Source organism: Myodes glareolus, chromosome 27 (genome assembly GCF_982192425.1).
Source record: "Myodes glareolus chromosome 27, mMyoGla1.1, whole genome shotgun sequence".
Classification (NCBI taxonomy): Eukaryota; Metazoa; Chordata; class Mammalia; order Rodentia; family Cricetidae; genus Myodes; species Myodes glareolus.
In genome coordinates, this window is record NC_142052.1 from 15946101 (window position 1) to 15964782 (window position 18682).

General features: G+C 39.4%; 1 protein-coding gene and 1 pseudogene across 2 annotated transcripts in view; one reads left to right on the forward strand and one right to left on the reverse strand.

The window, feature by feature from the left end:
• The window catches only part of LOC125399999 (N(6)-adenine-specific methyltransferase METTL4-like), a 71546-nt pseudogene that overhangs the window by 40597 nt on the left and 12267 nt on the right, over positions 1-18682 (forward strand). The window lies entirely within an intron of this gene.
• The window catches only part of LOC125399962 (kinetochore protein NDC80 homolog), a 53563-nt gene that overhangs the window by 9341 nt on the left and 25540 nt on the right, over positions 1-18682 (reverse strand). The window contains exons 7-13 of the mRNA XM_087902468.1: positions 16503-16592; positions 12339-12432; positions 10883-10989; positions 9862-10006; positions 6349-6554; positions 4021-4173; positions 1986-2075 (exon numbers count right to left, since the gene is read on the reverse strand). Coding sequence (XP_087758594.1) covers positions 1986-2075; positions 4021-4173; positions 6349-6554; positions 9862-10006; positions 10883-10989; positions 12339-12432; positions 16503-16592 — 885 coding nt within the window. The remainder of the gene's footprint in view (positions 1-1985; positions 2076-4020; positions 4174-6348; positions 6555-9861; positions 10007-10882; positions 10990-12338; positions 12433-16502; positions 16593-18682) is intronic.

Sequence of the window (18682 nt, forward strand, 5' to 3'; positions counted from 1 at the left end):
TCTTGATAATTATATGTTTATGTTCTGTGACAACTTTCATGTCTAAAAGTCATCTGACCTTTAATATTTGAAAGTATTCAGCTGTAAAATAATTTGTTAATGAAATCTTTCATTGAGAGGTAATCAATTTTACTTTTTTATGGGTACTTTGACATTTTATTGTTCATGCTGTCAACCATCTTAATATCTATTTTCTAAAACTTAGAAAGGTTTTTGCTATACATACCCGGGTAACCTTAGACTTGTTATGTGGCTCAGGCTTACCTTGAACTCAAGATTCTCCTTTCAGCTTCCAGAGTGCAGGCATTACTGGTATGCACCACCGTGTCTATCTCAATTAGTTTTAAAATAATTTAAGTGTCTGGGTGTTTTGTAAGCATATATAGATCATGTGCACACAATGATCAAGGAGGGCAGAAGAGGGCATCAGATCTGTGGGACTGGAGTTACTAAGGGCTGTGATCGACCTAGTGGGTGCTGGGAACGAACACAGGCCCTTTGGAAGCACAAGTGCTCTAACTGCTGAGCTACCTCTTCAGCCTCTCATCAATTATTATATACATAAATATTTATGCAGATAAACGTCTTCCCTGCATGTACGCATGTGTGTTACCTGCTCCTAGAATGAGAAGAACTGGAGTTACAGATGGTCTTGAGTTTCTGTGTGAGTGTAAGGAATTGAATTTAGGTCCTCTGCTAGAGCAACCAGGGCTCTTAATCACTGAACAAACCCTCCAGTTCCAAAAATATATAGTTTTTGTTGCTGTTGTTTTGTTTTTTTGTTTGTTTGTTTTTTGAGTCATGGGTTTATGTAGCCCAGAATACTGGATTCTCCTGCTTTCTAAATCTGGGATTATAGGTATGTCCTACTGATCAAATGTTTACATCATCAACTCTTTTGGTTTTTTGAGACAGGGTTTCTCTGTAGCCTTGGCTGTCCTGGAACTCACTGTGTAGCACAGGCTGGCCTCTAACTCATAGAGGTCCTCCTGCTTTTGGCTCCTGAGTGCTGGGATTAAAGGCGTGTGCTGTCACCACTACCACCACGGGCTTCATCAACTTTTCTTCCTTCCTTTCTTTTTCTTCCTTCCTTCTTTTTCTATTTAAAGACTTATTTTTATGTATATGAGTACTCCATCTGCACATATAACTTTATGTCAGATGAAGGCATCGGACCCCACTATAGACGGTTGTGAGCCACCATGTGGTTGATGGGAACTGAACTCAGCACCTCTGGAAGAGTAAGCAGTGTTCTTAGCCATTGAGATATCTCTTCAGCCCCTCATTAACTGTTTTTTAAAGATTGATTTTTGTTTAAATTTTTAAATACACAGACTAACTTGCACTCTTACTAAACATAGACCATTTTTCATTTTACAATTTCCTGGCTGTTAAGTTTTTTTAGATAGGGTCTTACTATGTGACCCAGCCTGGCCTGAAACTTGCAATCTTCCCAGCCTCTGATAACAAAGTGCTGGAATTGCCAGGATAAGGCAGACTCCTGACATCTACTTTATTGAGGAGAGGAAAAGGTCCTCCCAGTAAAAAAGTAGGTGTTTTCTTTTTCTGTTGGTACAGGGAATTGAAGCCAGGGCTGCAGCCATATGCTAAGAAAGTATTTTACCACAGGGCTATGTTTGTAGCCCATAAGGTCAGATGCCATAGAATTTAACAGTGAAAACAACTTTATGTGGATTATTTGAATAACTATTTATGTAAGGCTGTGGGTTTTACTTACAGATTACTTGAAAAACAAAAAAGAATAAAACTGGGTGGCAGTGGCTCACACCTTTGATCCTAGCACTCAGACAGAAGCAGGAAGATCTCTGTGAGTTCAAGGCCAGTCTGGTCTACAGAGTGAGTGCCACCAACAGCCAGAGCTACACAGAGAAGCCCTGTCTCAGACAAACCAGAATTTAATCCACGTTGCTCAGCAATCACAAGTCACACTCGACGCTAGGCTGCATTACATGCTCCACACTTACTTGCTCTAAAGTGTCCTCCAAAGCCATCTTTTTACTTAAGGCTTTGCTAATTTCTTCCTCGCTTTCATTCAAGAGTTCTTTGAGAGGTACCTAGAAAATATATGAAATATGGGAGTCAAGATATATTATAAAATTCCCACGAAGTATGATTATATTATGACCTAAGACAGTTTCAGAGAAAAAAAAAGCCATGCAATTTTAAATATACCATACCATTGGTGAGAAAACATCTTATTTTCTTGAAGCCAAGGCTTAGGAAAGAATAAACATCTGGTCTCAACCTTCTTCTAAGTGAGAGGATTATGGGTATCCGTCACAGTGCCTGACAGTCCACTTCTGTCCATATCTGTTTTTGTGTCTGGATGCATAAGTGCGGGTCCTTGCAGAGGCCAGAATTGGGTCTCCCTGGAGCTGGAGCTACAGGAGTCTATGAGGTGACTGATGTGGGGACTGGGAATAGAACCTGGCCCCCTCCCAGAGCAGTAAACAGTCTTAACTATGAGCCATCTCTCCAGCCCCCATTTCTCTTTATACTTTGCTTAAGATTCTTGTTGAACTTCTATTTGTCTTCTAACCTGCTGATTTTATTTCCACACTATACTGCATTGAGAAAACTGAGGTAATACCCACTTTAAAATGTCCCTGCCTCCTGACTGCTGGGATTACAGCCTTGTGTCATCACACCTGGTTCACGAGTAAGTCTTTTAAAGCTATTATTGACTTCTAGCTTTGATCAGTTCCTTTTTTATGCTGTCCATCAAACCCAGACATTCTACAACAAACATGGGCTCTATCACTGAATATAAACCCAACTCCTGGGGATAGGTGTGGTTGTACAAGCCTGTCACCACAGCAATCTGAGGCCACTCTGGACTACGAGTTACAGTTTCAACAAAACAAAAACAGGATGTGAAAGATGGCTCAGTGGGTAAAGAGCTTGCTGATCAAGCCTGGAGACCTGAGTTTGATCCTCAGAAACCACCTAAGGTGGATGAGAGAACTGACCTCCACATGTGTGTCACGGAATGCACTCTCCCACATGTCTTCTCACACTCGAAGAAAAAGCAAAACAAATGAAAATCCTTGCCAAACCCCAAACAGCACAACACAGCAAAACAAAAAACCCATCCCAGGCCTGTTTTTTGAGACTCAATGCCTTTTTACAACTCTCTTCAATTGGCTGGGATGACAGATGCTCTCCTTCATTCCTAACTATTTCTAATTTCTCCCTTTGGGATTTATTTATATTAATTCTGTGGATACATGTGCATGTTGAATGCAGATGCCTGTAGCAGCTGGAGACATGGGAATCTCCTGGAGCTGGAGTAAAATTAGGTGTGAATTAGATGCAGCAGGCCCTGAACTTCTCATTGGGGATGTCTCTACATGCAGCACATGTTCCTAACAACTGAGCCTTCTCTCCAGCTTCCTACTTCTACGTCCATTGCTCATTACTGTACAAAATATTTCTAGAGTAAAAGTAAATTTTATGAACATATTCTTTGTGCCTAAATACCCTTTACAAGATTATTTAAATTAGGCAATTAATTTATTGCTGAAGTAATATGAAACCACTCAAAGTAGTGATATGCAATATCAGCCAGATACCTGGCTACTAACAGAAATCAATATACCAGCCAGCTGGGAAGTGGTGGCACATGCCTTCAATCTCAGCACTTGAGGCAGAGGCAGAAGCAGAGGCAGGCAGATCTCTGTGAGTTCAAGGTAACTAACCTTGTAAGTTTCATCATCAGTAAAGCAGGCACCTGACATTTGGTAACGATGATCTTCCAAGAGGGACTGAAGGTAACTAGAAAGCAAAGCTTACCTCAGATTGTTGACATAGTCCTGATATCTTTTACTTGTAACCAATATTTTAACGGATATTTGAATGAAGTAAAGCAGGCAGAGAGGAATAAACTTTTAAAGTCAAAAGTCAGGTGGGAAATAAGATGTCTACCACTTAGAAGAAAGTGCTACTTCTTAGTCCTGTCCTATGGCACTATGGTAAAGTGAGGTTCAGACACAGACTTACATATACTTGAGTCCTGTATTGGACAAGGCTTTTGGCACCAGCTTCAGGATTAAACTTGATTTCGAAGTCATAACCTTTGGAGTTCTCAGCACCTTTGGGAATAAGTTTTAATTTTCTAGCCAATCTGTGGTAGTCTGCTAATTGTGCTTCAATCTAGTAAAGAGAACACAAAAAGAAATGCTAAAAATAAAGCAGTCCTAGACTGTGTGGTTTTCAATGATCATTTCTATAACTCTACACAAGCAGTTATGCCAGTTTTTAGTAGTTTGGTGGCTAACGGATAGTAATATTAAATATATAAATGAAAGGTCTGAACAATAATTTTAAGGCAACAATTCTAGTTATTGATTGGTGAGAAGTATACCACTGTTCATTTACTCCATATAAATCTAGATATAAATATGAAATGAGATCAAAGTTTAGAGCTGGGCATGCCTTTAATCCCAACACTTGGAAGGCTGAGGCAGAGGCAGGCAGATCTCAGTGAGTTTGTGGCCAGACTGGTCTACAGAGGGAGTTCCAGGACAACCAGGGTTACACACAGAGACACTCTGCCTGGAAAAAGCAAGCAAGCAAACAAACAAACAAAAACAAAAGAGAAAATCCAAAGTATGTGAGGGGGAACTCAAAACTTACATACTATAGTATTAGAACCTTTTCATTACACCAAGTAAAAGATATAGATAATTTACATTTCAAAGTATTATTTCAAATATATTGAAAAAATTTTTAATAGTTCATATTTCTGTGTCCTTTAAGGGTACATCTGTTACCAGAACAGTGTTTTCTCCCTCTAATGGAGTCCCCAGTTTTCCCAAACTCTTAATTTACTTTACAATATGACATATCTGTTCACTCTTACTACCTGAATGTAAGCTCTAGAGTCTGATATATATCTTTGTGTGTGTGTGTGTGTGTGTGTGTGTGTGTGTGTGTATCTCCTCCCCTGGCCCTAGAACACAGCCTGGCAGTTTCTGTTCTCTTCTGTTGCTCTGAAGGCCCAATCAGTGGTCTGTTCTACTGCTTCCCGCTCCTCTTTTCAGTCTAATGAAAAAGCTTCCAGGAGTTCACTGCTTATGTCTCTAGTTCTTTCTCTCATTATTAGTTCTCACAGTCAACACTTCTGATGATCTAGATGCAGTCGTAAACATTATATTTCAAGAGAGTTCTAGATGTTATATTTATATAAATATAACTATATATTTATAGTTGTATTTCACAAGAGTTCTGCTATACTACCAGACTTGACAAGTAGGGCAAATTAGTACATAAAAAGGTTACAGATGCATTGCTTAGGTGAGTTTTTGTAACCTAGACAGACCTTTGATACTCTTAGCTCTCAGGTAACCAGCCCACTTAGTTCCTTTCTCATGGCCAGAGTCAGACCCCTCCCTAGGACACAGTTTACCTACCCCCTAGATTATTTTCTTCTTTCAGAGTGTTCAACCAAAAAAATGCTATCCTTTTTAGTTTCATAAACCCAATGTTTACTTATTCCAGAGATTTATAACCTTTCCTTTCTTACACAGCCTCTGAGAGATAAGGTATTCTGAAGTAACTCACTTCAGATTAACTGATGTGGTCTAATTACACTTCATTTTCTTTTTTCTTTTATTTTTTTTCAAAACAAGGTTTCTCTGGAGCTTTAGAGATTGTTGTAGAACTCACTCTGTGGACTAGGCTGGTTTTGAACTCACAGACATCGGCCTCTCTCCGCCTCCTACACTTCCTTTTCTAAAGAAGCAAGTGGAGAGTATAAAAGGCTAGATGATACGGACTGTGCATGCTGTTAATAAGAAATTACAGGCTAAAGCTAAATCAAGTTTGACCAAATTCTAGGCTCCAAGATTGGGTGCCACATCCTTTTCAATAGTATTATGTATTGAACTTGATACCTTGAGCATGCTAAGCTTGTGTTCCATCATTATGTAGACCCATAATGATGGTAGCTCTTATAAATGTGTATACAGATGTATACCTATTTCCGTTATACCCAGGGATGGAGCTTGCCTACCAGAGTAGGAGATAAGGGAAGATGGATGACCACTTACAGTGAACTGTTTTGTCACCTTACGTTAGAATCACATACGTGCATTTATTTATTTGTTGAGATCATAGTTCATCATCAGAAAACTGAGTTTATCTTAAATTTGACTGATAAATAATAGAGGTGTTGATGAGCTGGCATATGAATATGAGTGTTTTAGCTGTGCTAAATGTCAGTGTTAGAAAAATTTATCCCTCTACCTACTGAATTCCCCTTGGTTACTCACGCCTTTAGTAAGGTCTTCCATGATGAGTGGTCACTCAGAATACAGTATGACTTACCGCCTCTTTGCCTCTGGCATATTTTAATTCCTCATTCCACATTTGTTGCTTTTCAGTCTCTAGGTCTTTGGTTAATTTATTAATGGTCTGCTGCAACTCATTTTTTTCATGATTTATTCTCTCGATGTCTGCAACCGAGTACTTTTGGTTATCAACTATATTCTGTAGCCGAGCATTTTCCTCTCTCATTGCTTGACATTCTAATTCTGCAAGAGAAGAAACAAAATCTTTCAATTTTTTAAAAAAATACTCTACAGAGAACCTGATGGCACCATTTATGATTGTTTAAATGTTGACTATATATATACATGTGTATGTGTGTGTGTACATATATATATATGTATATACATATACATCCTTTCTTATGGATAAGTGATCCTACCCCATTAATGACATAAGCCATACAACTAGAGCTTTAGCTTGATATCTTCCATGGTTGCCTTACTACAGTTTCAGAAAGAAGGGTCAGACAAATTGTGGCTCCATCCAAAGTTACATTTAAAACTTGTAAACAGGCATAGTTCAACTTTTTAGGTTCATTTTAAATGCTTCTAATACTCTTTTACAAATTTGAACTATTCAGAAATGTGGTTTTTACACAATTGTTGGTAAACTCTACCTTGAGCTGGCTTAAGTAACTTTATGCCTCTATTATGTCTCTGCACAAAAGCATGATAGATCTACAGAATCTAAGTATGTCCTCCTCAATTGTAGTCTTGAATGGCTTTAAGTAATCAAGGAAGTTAACCAAGTCAGAGAATTAAAACAAATGACAGATGATATTACTCTCTCATCTACTCAGCTGGCAATTTTTGGAGGTAATATTCTCCTAAGAATAAGGAGGTGCCAAAGTGGTGTGGTTGGTAAAGAGTCCGTGGTACGAGAAAAGGAGGGCCTGAGTTTAGATCCAGCACCCACATAAAAGTTGGTCATTGGGCACGCATCTAGGACCCTCTTGTTATGGGTGGAAGGTGGACAGACAGAGATCCCTAGAGGTCAGTGGCCGCCAGCCTACCTGAACAGATGAACACCCAATTTAGAGAGATGCCATGTTTCAAAGTAAGGTGCAGAGTGATCAAGGAAGACCTAGGTATTAATCTCCATGTTCCACATGTATGCACGTACAGCACATGTACATAAACCCACACATAGACATACATATGCCACTTTATATACACTCATAAAAAGAAGATATGTACTAATTCTTTTGACCATGTGTAAAGAAAAGTATAATATTAGTATTGATTTAATTACATTGGGATTAAGAGAATAGTTTATGATATGGAAAAGCATAGGACATTGATCAAGGGCTAAAAAAACAGTGAGAGTTCATTTACAGCAAACACAATATACACAATTGTAGTATTTTGTATAAACTTGATTTTAGTATATACTATGTGACAATTATAAGCCTTGGTTTTGTAGATGATTAGAACTACATAGATTAAGAGTTAACTCCCAAACTCTAAAGACCATATTCACAATCTACATATGATAGACATGAAGAGTGACATAAGTGAGAGGAAGAGGCAGGAGGATCTCTGTGAGTTCCTGGTCTGGAACTACAGGAGCCTGGTCTACAGGAGTTAGTTCCAGGACAGGCCCCAAAGCTACAGAGAAACCCTGTCTCGAAAAACCAAAAAAGAGTGACATAAGGAAGGAAGAAAGTGCAGAATTCTAGGAAAACTCCAGGTCTCCTTATATTTATTTTTAAACTGTAGTTTAATGGCTCTGTGACTGAAGTCAACTTCTGCTCTGTTTCTCCATCACAGAAGTTAGCAAGTACTATGTGCCATAGTATTTTCCAAAGCTTAACTACAGTTGGCATGTGCTCCTGAATCCAATGTTAGGAAGACACAGGACACTCAGGCGCACCCTTTGCTGTGCTGTTGCGTGTAGAGGATGGGGCACGTGCAGCTTTCCACTTTGTTTTTAATCTGTGTCAGCTGCGGACTTGCTTACATGGCACTGGTAGAGGATACGATAGTTACAGGCAACAGAAGGAGGCAGAGATCAAGAGTCTAGCTGGTTAGGACCAGTAAGATGCTCAACAGGCAGAGTCCTTGCTGAGCAAGCCTGCCAAACTGAGATTGATACCCAGAACTATCTAAAGCTGCAAGGAGAGAATGGACTGCAAGAGTTGTCCTTTTACCTCCACTTGTATCCTGTGGAATGTCCTCACACAGATAACATATACAACCATCTTTGACTCCAGTTCCAGCAGATTTGACACCCTCTTCTGACCTGAGGGTGTCAGGTCGACATGTGCTACACATAAAATTAACATACACTTAAAACTTAAAAAAAAGAAGAGCTGGGCAGGAATGGCATACACCTTTAATGCTAGCACTCGGGAAGTGGATCTCTGTGAGTTCAAGGCCAGCCTGGAATACAAAGAGAGTTCCAGGAAAGCCAGGACTACACAGGGAAACCCTATCTCAGAAGAACAAAAAAACCAACAAACCAAAAAAAAAAAAAGAACAGAAAAGAGAAAAGACCAAGAAAGAGAACAGAAACAAGAAGGGTGTGGCGGCAATTTATCATTCTAATTTTTGGAGGCAATATTCTGAGTCTGGGATGACCTTGGGTTATGTATTATTGCAGCCTGCTGTAGGCTGGGGCCAATACAAAACCAGCATGGGATACAAATATAGTTTTAAAAAAGGAAGATAAAAGAGGATGCAGAGAAGAGACAGTAAGAAGATGGAGGTAGCGATTAAAGTGATGTGGACATAAACCTAGGTATGCTATCAGCCATAGAAACTGGAAAAACAGATTCTTCCTGAGTCCTCTGGTAAGCACATATTTATTGGCTCTTAAATTACATTTTGAGCTATGAGAGAAAAAGTAATTTTTAACTGGTGCAGGACAATTGTCAATATTCTGTCAATTGTGTTTTAAATAACCGCTGATCGGCCAGTAGCCAGGCAGGAAGTAGAGGTGGGTCAAGGAGAACAGAAGAATTCTGGGAAGGAGGAAGCCCATTCCTCCTCATTCCCGTCCTAAACACAGAAGAAGGAAGATGTGGTAGCCCCGCTGAAAAAGGTATCGAACCATGTGGCTATCATAGATAAGAACAACGGGTTAATATAATTTATAAGAGTTAATAAGAAACCTGAGCTAATGGGCCAATCAGTTTATTATTACTATAGACCTCTGTGTGCTTTCTATGGGGATGACTGGCTGTTCTACCTTTTGGGAGGACAGAAACCAGGCAGGATGAAAACCCAAACAACACTTATTATTTTGTCTTTTTTTATCGAGACAGGGTCTCACGATACAGCTCTGGCTGTCCTGTCACTCATTTTGTAGCCCAGGCTGCCTTCAGACTCACAGAGATCCAGCTGCCTCTGCTTCCCACGTGCTAGGATTAAAGGTGTGAGCTACTGCGCCTGGATGAATGAGCTATACTGAAAACTTGATAACTACTACAGAAAGTTATCAAAGAAGGAAAGGTCACAGCTGTTTATATAGCCCGTAGGCCAAGCTACATGATCCCTTAGCTCTGCTTACGTAGCCTCCCAATTTCGTCATCAAGACCACTCAGTTGCTGGTCTAGGACGGACGACTGTGACTCCAAACTCTTCATGTATGCTTTATACTTTTGAACATCTTCTTGTAAGGAAGTTTTCAGTTTCTTCAATGATTCTAGGCGATTCTTGAAGAAAAAACATACTAAGTTATTTTTACCAAGAAGTATTCTGTATTTTAAAGAAAACAATATTATTTACACTTATCTTAGAGAAAGTCAAAAGAACAAAAAAAAAGAACTTTGGTATTACTACTATTATTACTTTACTACGTAAAAATTTAATGAAAGACTTCATTTTATAATAGGGGAAGACCAAGGATAATGTAGAAACACATATACTTAATATCTGATTACTTTTCAGAACAATCTGCATGCTCCACTAATAAAACCAAGATAAAGATTCTGCTACCAGGTTTGGAAAGTTGGCTTAGGGTTACGAACGCTGCCTGCTTTCACAGGACCTGGATTCAATTTAACAACTCTCTGTATCTTGAGTTCAGATTTGACATCTTCTTCTGTTCTCCACAGGCACTGTGAGCATGTGGTACACAGATATGCATGTAGGCAAAATACCCATACATATTAAAATAAACAACCACAATATTATCTTGCTTTTATAAAAACATGCATGTTACAGTATTCTCTATAAGCCAGTTTGTTACCACCGTGTTTTCACTACCTAAACTCAGGACCTCTTGAGAACAATGTTTCTTGCAAGTAAATACCCCAGGGACCCTGTTCAAAGGTTAGTTTGGGCCTTATGTAAACAGGCAGGAAGCTTTCATCATATTCCCAGCACCATTAGTCCACGAGTAGTAGACCACAAGAGAAAACAAAGCACCGCAGATACCACACATGGCTTCACTGAAAGTCTATACTATCTTACCTTTAAGAAGCTTATTTTTTTAACCCATTTAAAAGCACCTTCCATAAGAGGGTCTTGTCAAACAGGCTCAAGAGTCTAAAGAGCTGTCAAGTGAGTTCAAAAACACGGTTACTAACCGGTTCTTTTTCTCTTTCTTGCTCCAATCTTGCAATCTGTTCACTGAGTTTTTTGTTTTCTTCTGCTAACGACTGCAGCTTGGACACATCTACCTTATATAAATCCTCTGGAAAAAAGCCCAAACACTTCATCAGAATCAACCTACAGCATCCTTCAAGTTTTCAGGACCTTATTCCCCCTTTCCCCCAATGCAGTAGATACTACCTTCTATAACATCAAGTGTTATTTTTACTCCATGGAATAGTCTATTGCCCTCAACCTGCTTAAGCTTTCTTTCATAGCACCTGTTGTTATTGTCCTTATGGTTCCTCATTTAATTATCATTACTTTCTTTCCAACAGAATAAAGTCAAGATTTTCTGTTCCTCATAACTGCATTTTTAGTGCCTGACACACAGTAGGAATGAAAAAATATTTGAGTAGATTAGTATATGTTTAATTATATATAGAAACATTAAATAACTCACTAAATGGTTTCCATATTAGATCACAATGAATTTTCCCTTGTGTGTGTTATGCATGTTTATGTGGTCATGAGTATGCATGTGTGCATACAGAAGTCAGAGGTTACACTGTGAGCCTTACTCAGCTGTTTCCATCTACTGTCTTAGATAAGATCTCTCCCCAGTCTGGTCAGTTTCGCTGGCTGACAAGCTCTAGGGAGCTCAAGTCTCTACATTTCCACCTGCTACACTCGACATTTTTATGGGTGTCGGAATTAGACACAGGTCCTCATTCTTATTGAGGATGGACATTATAGACTGAACCTTTTCTCTTACCCTCATGTTTTGCCTTTTTAAATGTATCCATCTGCTCCCTGGACAGATGGAAGATAGTTACAACAGCTGGAGTGTCCTCTACTCTTACATCCCAAGTGCATCCTGGGGAATGTTGGTTTTCCCCTTTGACCTTTTGTGCCATAGGTGTCAAAGTAATATTCCCGCATCACTAGGTAATACTGAGAGAAAAATAACGTATATGGAATTATAATGGCTTGTTAACTTCCTCTAACCTCTCTCTCTCTCTCTCTCTCTCTCTCTCTCTCTCTCTTTCATTCTTCCTTTTTTTCTTCCCCCTGAAACAACAGCCTTTCTCTGTGAAGCCTTGACTCTCCTGGAACTTACTTTGTAGACCTGGATGGCCTCGAACTCTGCCTCCCAAATGCTGGGATTAAAAGCATGCACCACCATCACCTGGCTCATTCGGTATTTTATTACATTGCTTTCTAGTTCACTAAGTTTCAAAGAGGTCAAACATGTCTTGAATTCATGTAGCCCAAAGGGGTATGACTCAGGGTTGACTATTTTTTGCTTAAGTATTACTTGTTCCCATTAAAGAACCATCAAAGACCAACTCACAGGTACCCACCTCATAAAGTAGCTAATGAGAACATCAGGCATGACAAAACAAGCAGGCACCCAGAGGTAAGTGGCAGCACAGCAGGGAGGGCACTTACTCAGCTTGGACTGCAGCTCTGCATTGATCTCTTCAAAGTCGTCAGCACCGGCCATGAAACTCTCATAGCATTTGATGGTGTATTCCAGAAACAACTGATTGTGAAAAGTAGATTTTAAAAATAAAGACATGATTCTCTATTCAGTTTGTTTCATTTTTTTCTAATTGGAAATTTAAATTTGAATAAAAATGGAGTAGGCAGTTATCTAAATTCCTTAGAAGAAAAGATTGAAAAGCTGCCATTAACTGTGCTATAAAGATGTACACAATCTATTACTTCTAAATATGAATAGGGATTAGAATACACATTTTGGGTAGATATTTTGAAGTCAACCCAGGAATTTTACTAAAAAATATAATTTGACATAAAATGCACAAACTTAGTCTTCTTTAAGAAGAATGCTGTGGCTGGCGTGGCTCAGTGGTCCTCCTGCACAGGACCTGGTTTGTTCCCATCACCAACACGGCACCACACAACTATTCACAGCCCCAGTCCCAGGGCATCTGAGCTGTCTCTGACTTCCTTGGACAATAGGCACATATGTGGTTCACACATGTATGCAGGTAAAATATGTCTAAACATAAAAAACAACACATAACAATAATGATGATGATGATGATGATGATGATGATGATGATGAATCTGAGGCTACAGAGATAGCTCAGTGTCTGAGAGTAATTGCTGCTAATGTAGAGGAGCTGGTTGTTGTTCTCTGCACCCACATGGTGGCTCACAACTCTTTGTAATGCTAGTCCAGAGGATCTGACACTCTTTTTTGGCCTCAATGGGCACTGCACACATATGGTACACAGACTTACATGCAGGCAAATCATCCACACACATAAAATGATAGTATTATTTTAAACAAAGACTCAGACAAACAAGCCAGAACAAAAGCTGAGTCACTACTATGCATCAATAAGACTGGCAGAAGAAAAAGGATTTGCACCTTATGAAAAATTGAAATGGATTATGATTGTCGAATTCCAATTAGACAGACAGGGACTAATTATGAAAGTCAGAATCTTCAGGTGAATAATGCCGTGGAAGGTGGAGCCCTAAGAGGAGACTATTAGAGCTGTGACCCAAGAGAAAGTTCTGTTTTCAAACATGAAGCATTTGACCAGTGTAGTTCAGCCTGCCTTGGAACTCACTATGTAGCCCAGTGTGGCCTCTGACTGGTGATTCTCCTTCCTCAGCCTCCATAAATGTTGGAATCATACTGTCTCACAACACGTGACTCTGAGAACGGCTAATCAGAGTATTCCACAGCCTAGATAAAGTACATATTTCCCAAGACAGACACACACCCTTTCATCAATACTGTGCTTACTAAGAAACCCTCTCATGACCCTGTTGATGTGGAAGAGATAGCGTAGACGGGCAGCAAACATTCCTGTAAGCAGAAAGGGAGCCCACTGGTGGCTAATGACGATACCTTCATGCTACTTCAGTCTGCTCTCTTGTGAATCACTCTCCTTAGATGTGGTAAGTTTGAACCCTAGGTACTTTGTAGTCCCACAAAGCTGACGACCAGAAGCTGAGTTATCCTGTGATAAACTGTGCTAGAAGTGGAATCTGCTGTACATGCCCTGCCATGTGGGCACTTCCCTAGGAGCTTGGCTGTTACTGCTGAGGGGCTGACAGAGCCCAGGGCTCTGGATGCTTCAGGCAAGCGCTCTGGAAAAGCTCTGTCTGCAGGCCGAGAATTCTCAAGAGGAAAGGATAAAAGGTTCTCCAGCAGCCTCTGCAGCCTGGATCACTGCTTAATGTGGCACGTTCATTCTTGTTTAAAACAAAGGGGTGGGTTGGTTGGACAGCTGAGTGGGTGAAAGTCCTTCCTCTGCAAGTCTGCCCACTTGAGTTTGAGACCCTTGGTCTATAGTGGGAAAAGGAGTCAACTCCTTAAAGTTGTCCTCTGATCTCACCTGTGCATGTGACACACATGAATGTACACATATACACTCTGAGGAAAAAAAGGTCATTAATTCTATGCTAGTCAGTTAATATAACTTTAAACTATTTCTCAGGCATTCATAAAAGATGAGTCTAGAATGATTACCACTTTCCTTTTGTGAGACAGGCTTTAACCAGACACAGTTAAAACTAGTGCACAAAACAATTTTATTTTGAGATGCCTATGGTCCTTAATATATATCAGGCAACACACATAATTTAAAGTTTATTCTCGAGCTAATGTTTGTATTTTAGAACATAGTGGGGTTTGCCATGCATTTTATGTTCTAATAAAGCATATGGGACCAACTTATACTTACTTTTTAAAAAAATAAAAGGTGCAGGACAATTGTCTATATTTCGTTAATTATGTTTTAAATAAATGCTGATATGCTATTAGGTAGGCAGGAAATTTATGTGCGACAACCAGAGAGGAAGTAGAGGTAGGTCAATGAGAACAGGTGAATTCTGGGAAGAGGGAAGCTACCTCTTCAGTCCTGTCCAGACACAGAAGCAAGATGTGACTATGCCGCTGAAAAAGGTACTGAGCCATGTGGCTTACACAGATAAGAACAATGGACTAATATAAGTTATAAGAGTTAATAAGAAGCTTAAGGTAATGGACCAATCAGTTTATAACTAATGTAGACCTCTGTGTGACTTCTTTGGGACTTAATGATTGCGGGAACCGGCAAGACAGAAACGTCGCAAACAAATAATAACTTTTCTCTTTGTCATTTATGATCTCCCATTTTTTAGCCTTCTGTGTGCTGAGGTTATGGGAGTGTACCATCATACCCAACAGTTTATTACATTTAGCACAACTACTTTTTGGAAGTGGTAGCTGAGCTAAGTAACAATATGCCTAACTACAGCAGCCAAAACAAAGTAAACCAGAACCTAGATGCAGTATTTTAAGAGTCAATATGTGCCAATCCTGTAGTCTCAACTACTTGTGAAGCCAAAGAAGAAGGTTTGTGAGTTCAAGGCTTTCCTTGAGTACAGAGTAGTTTTAGGCCAGTCTGAACCATTTATGAGGACCTTTTTGCCATGAGGTGCCGGGAATTCAAGTTCCAGCAATTCCCTAACCCCTCTGCTCACCATATAGTTATGCTTTGTCTTGACAAATAATTACATTAAAGTAAGAATCAGGAGGAAAAGGAAGTTGATCTATAACACATATATTAGTTCCAATACATTTCTTTATTCTTTTTCTTTCCTTCTTTCCTTTTTTCTGTTTTTCTTTTTGAGACAGGTCTCACTATGTAGCCCCGGCTAGTCTGGGATTTATTATACAGACCAGGCTCGCCATGAACTCACAGAAGTCTGCCTGCTTCTGCCTCCTGAGTGCTGGGATTAAAGGGGTGCACATGATTAAATTAGCATTTTTCAGTTAACATTTTAAAATTTTTGTGTTTAGTAATTTAGGAAGTTATAAGGTCATTTCAATAGTAGGCACACTCAATATATTTTTAAAAGATCATTTTTTAAAAACGATTTATTTACTTATTATGTATTTAATATTTTTTCTCCCTGTACACCTCTATGCCAGATGAGCACACCAGATCACATTACAGACGGTTGTGAGCCTCCAGGCGGTTGCTGAGAAATGAACTCAGGACCTTTGGAAGAGCAGTCAATGCTCTTAACCTCTGAGCCATTTCTCCAGCCCCAGAACCATTTTATTTTACTAAAAATATTTTCCTTTAGATTGATCTATTTTATAAGCATTTTGTTTGGGAATAGCTTTCCATGTTGTCAATCCCAGCATTTGGAAGCGAAGCAGGGACATCTCTTTGAGTCAGGAGCAGCCTGGTCTGCATAGAAAGTTCTAGGGCAGTCAGGAATATGTAGTAAGAATTTGGGCAACCTTGCCAAGGCCACTTTTGAGGCCATCTCCATGACATACAGCTACCTGACCCCTAACTTCCGGAAAAAGACTATCTTCATCAAGTCTCCCTATCGGGAATTCCTTGACCATCTGTGAAAACTCACAACAGAGTCTCTGCTCACAGGACATAGGCTCCAGCTCTGGCCACCACATGAGGGATTTTACACAGGAAAAATTCATGAATTAAATCTGGTTTTAAAAAAAATCAAACTCAGAAATTTCCTAGAAAACAAAAGGCAAATTCTAAAAGAGAATACCTTTTAGTGAAGAATATAAAAGCATCCTCTTTATATATTGTTAATAGTAATATATAGTACCTTATTATGTTTTATACCATCTTCACTGTCTTCTCCCCAAGCCTGCCCATCATCAAATAGAGGTGCTCTTTCTTTCATGGCACGATAAATCTAATTGGTACACAAACAACACATTAGATTAGTGGAGCTGATAGTTTGTAATATTCATTCTTTTTTAAAGATTTGTTATTATATATACAGTGTACTGCAAGGTCAGAAGAGGGCACTGGACTCCCTGTAGCTGGAGTTACAGGTAATTGAGAGCTACCTGGAGTAGGTGCTGGGACTCTGGTTCTCTGGAAGGGTAGGTAGGAAGTTCTCTTAACCAAGTCATCTCTCAAGCCCCTTGCTAACATTGTTTTGAGACAGGGTCTTCATCTAAAGCAATAGAATGGAGCCCCCACTAGGTGAAGGTGGTATTCTCTAACAAAGTACTATTTCTGAGCATTGCTCAGGGCAGAGAAGTCCAAGCCAGACCCCAACCAAAACTTATTTTGGAGCACATGCAACCTTGTCATTTAGCCTCTAAAAGAGATGCAGCCATGGTCAAACTGCTGCTATGCAGACAGACTGTGTGCTAAGTGAGCAAAGAGGCACAGTGAAGAATGAGAGAAACTATAAAGCCACTTTTAAAATATTATGAAGCAATTAGGAATCAGAGCAAAATAACAAATAGTGGACAAGTAGAAGCCATCAATCATATACTATATATGGAGGTGAAGAGAATGATTATATTTTCAGAACTGGAGAGAGGGCTCAAATTGTTAAGAGTACTTGGTGCTTTTCTTGAGGACTCAAGTTCGTTTCCCAGCTTCCGTGTTGCATGACTCACAAATGCCTGTGACATTGGTTCTAGTGGACCCAATGCTCTCTTCTGGCCTCACACAGAGATTCACACACATAAATAAATAAAAATAATATTTTAAAGGAATATTTTCAATTGTTCCTCCAACCGTTATGCCAGTACTTATACGTGCTTAGACAAGCTCCCTATCACTCTGTTCCATCACCAGCCAGCAGCAACTTCATGCGGGGTGGGGGGGGAGTGAATTACCAGTCTTATGTATGCTAGACCAGCAACCTATCACTGAGCTATTCTTAAGTTTTCTTTTCCTTTTTGTTTTGACACAGGGTCTAAGTTCCACAGGCTGGCCTAAACCTCTCTTTGTAGAATCACCTGTAAGTAAAGGTGCCTGTGATCCTTCTGCCTTAGCTTCCTAATTAGCTGAGATCACAGGCCAGAATCACTAAGCCTGTCTTCAAAAGCCACTTTTGAGATGATAGCAGATCCACTTCTGTAGGGAAAACACTACCTTTTATTTGAATATATCATGACTAAATACCAAAAACCCCTTTCTTTACAAACAGTGGTAGTAATAGAAAATAATTTAGAATCGGGTAAGATAGTTCATTAAGAGTAGTGAGACTAGAAAGTCTTGAAAAATCACTACAAGTCTCAGCATTAATAATGTAGAAATATAGTTAAGAAAACATCAAAACAAAAGGAACTTAACAATATGGTACTTGATATTAAGAAAGCTATTATCTTACTGAAGAAACAGAGATGAATAAATTAGAAAATTAAAACTTGCCCAAATGATAATGTTAAATATTGTCAAGGTGGAAATTTTTCCCTAATGTTTATGAATGCAATTTGAAACCAATGAGGAAGGGGTAAACAAAACATAGAATCTTCAAAGGCATCATCAGGACTGGGAAGTGCGGTTCAGTTGAATAGTACTTACACAGAATAAAAGAGGTTCAAACACTAATATGGGGGAACATTGTTGGACTCTAGTGTCCAAACCAAGAAGGAGTCACCCCCAGAGACCACCTCATATACCACAGCCGATGAAAAAGCATGAGGATATTATTAATTCAGTCATGACAGGGTCCCTAAGCCTTTGGGAAGCCGAGAGACCCTGACTAGCTGGTACAGTCTACTTTTAAAGGAGAAGGCCCCATAGAAACAAGAGGGGTTGTTCCTTGACCATTATGATTGGCTTATTTGAAAAGGGCTAATACCAATAATTGACTGGAGAACTATTGTCAGATCAGAGGAGGTAAGAGGTCATTTTGATCCCGTTTCCCAGGGGACTGAGTCAAAACATACATATATGGGTAATTGTTCAGGAAGTGAGTACGTGCATGTGTAGCTGTTAGCTCCTTGATTCCCAGGGGAGGAGGGGAAGCACTGAGGC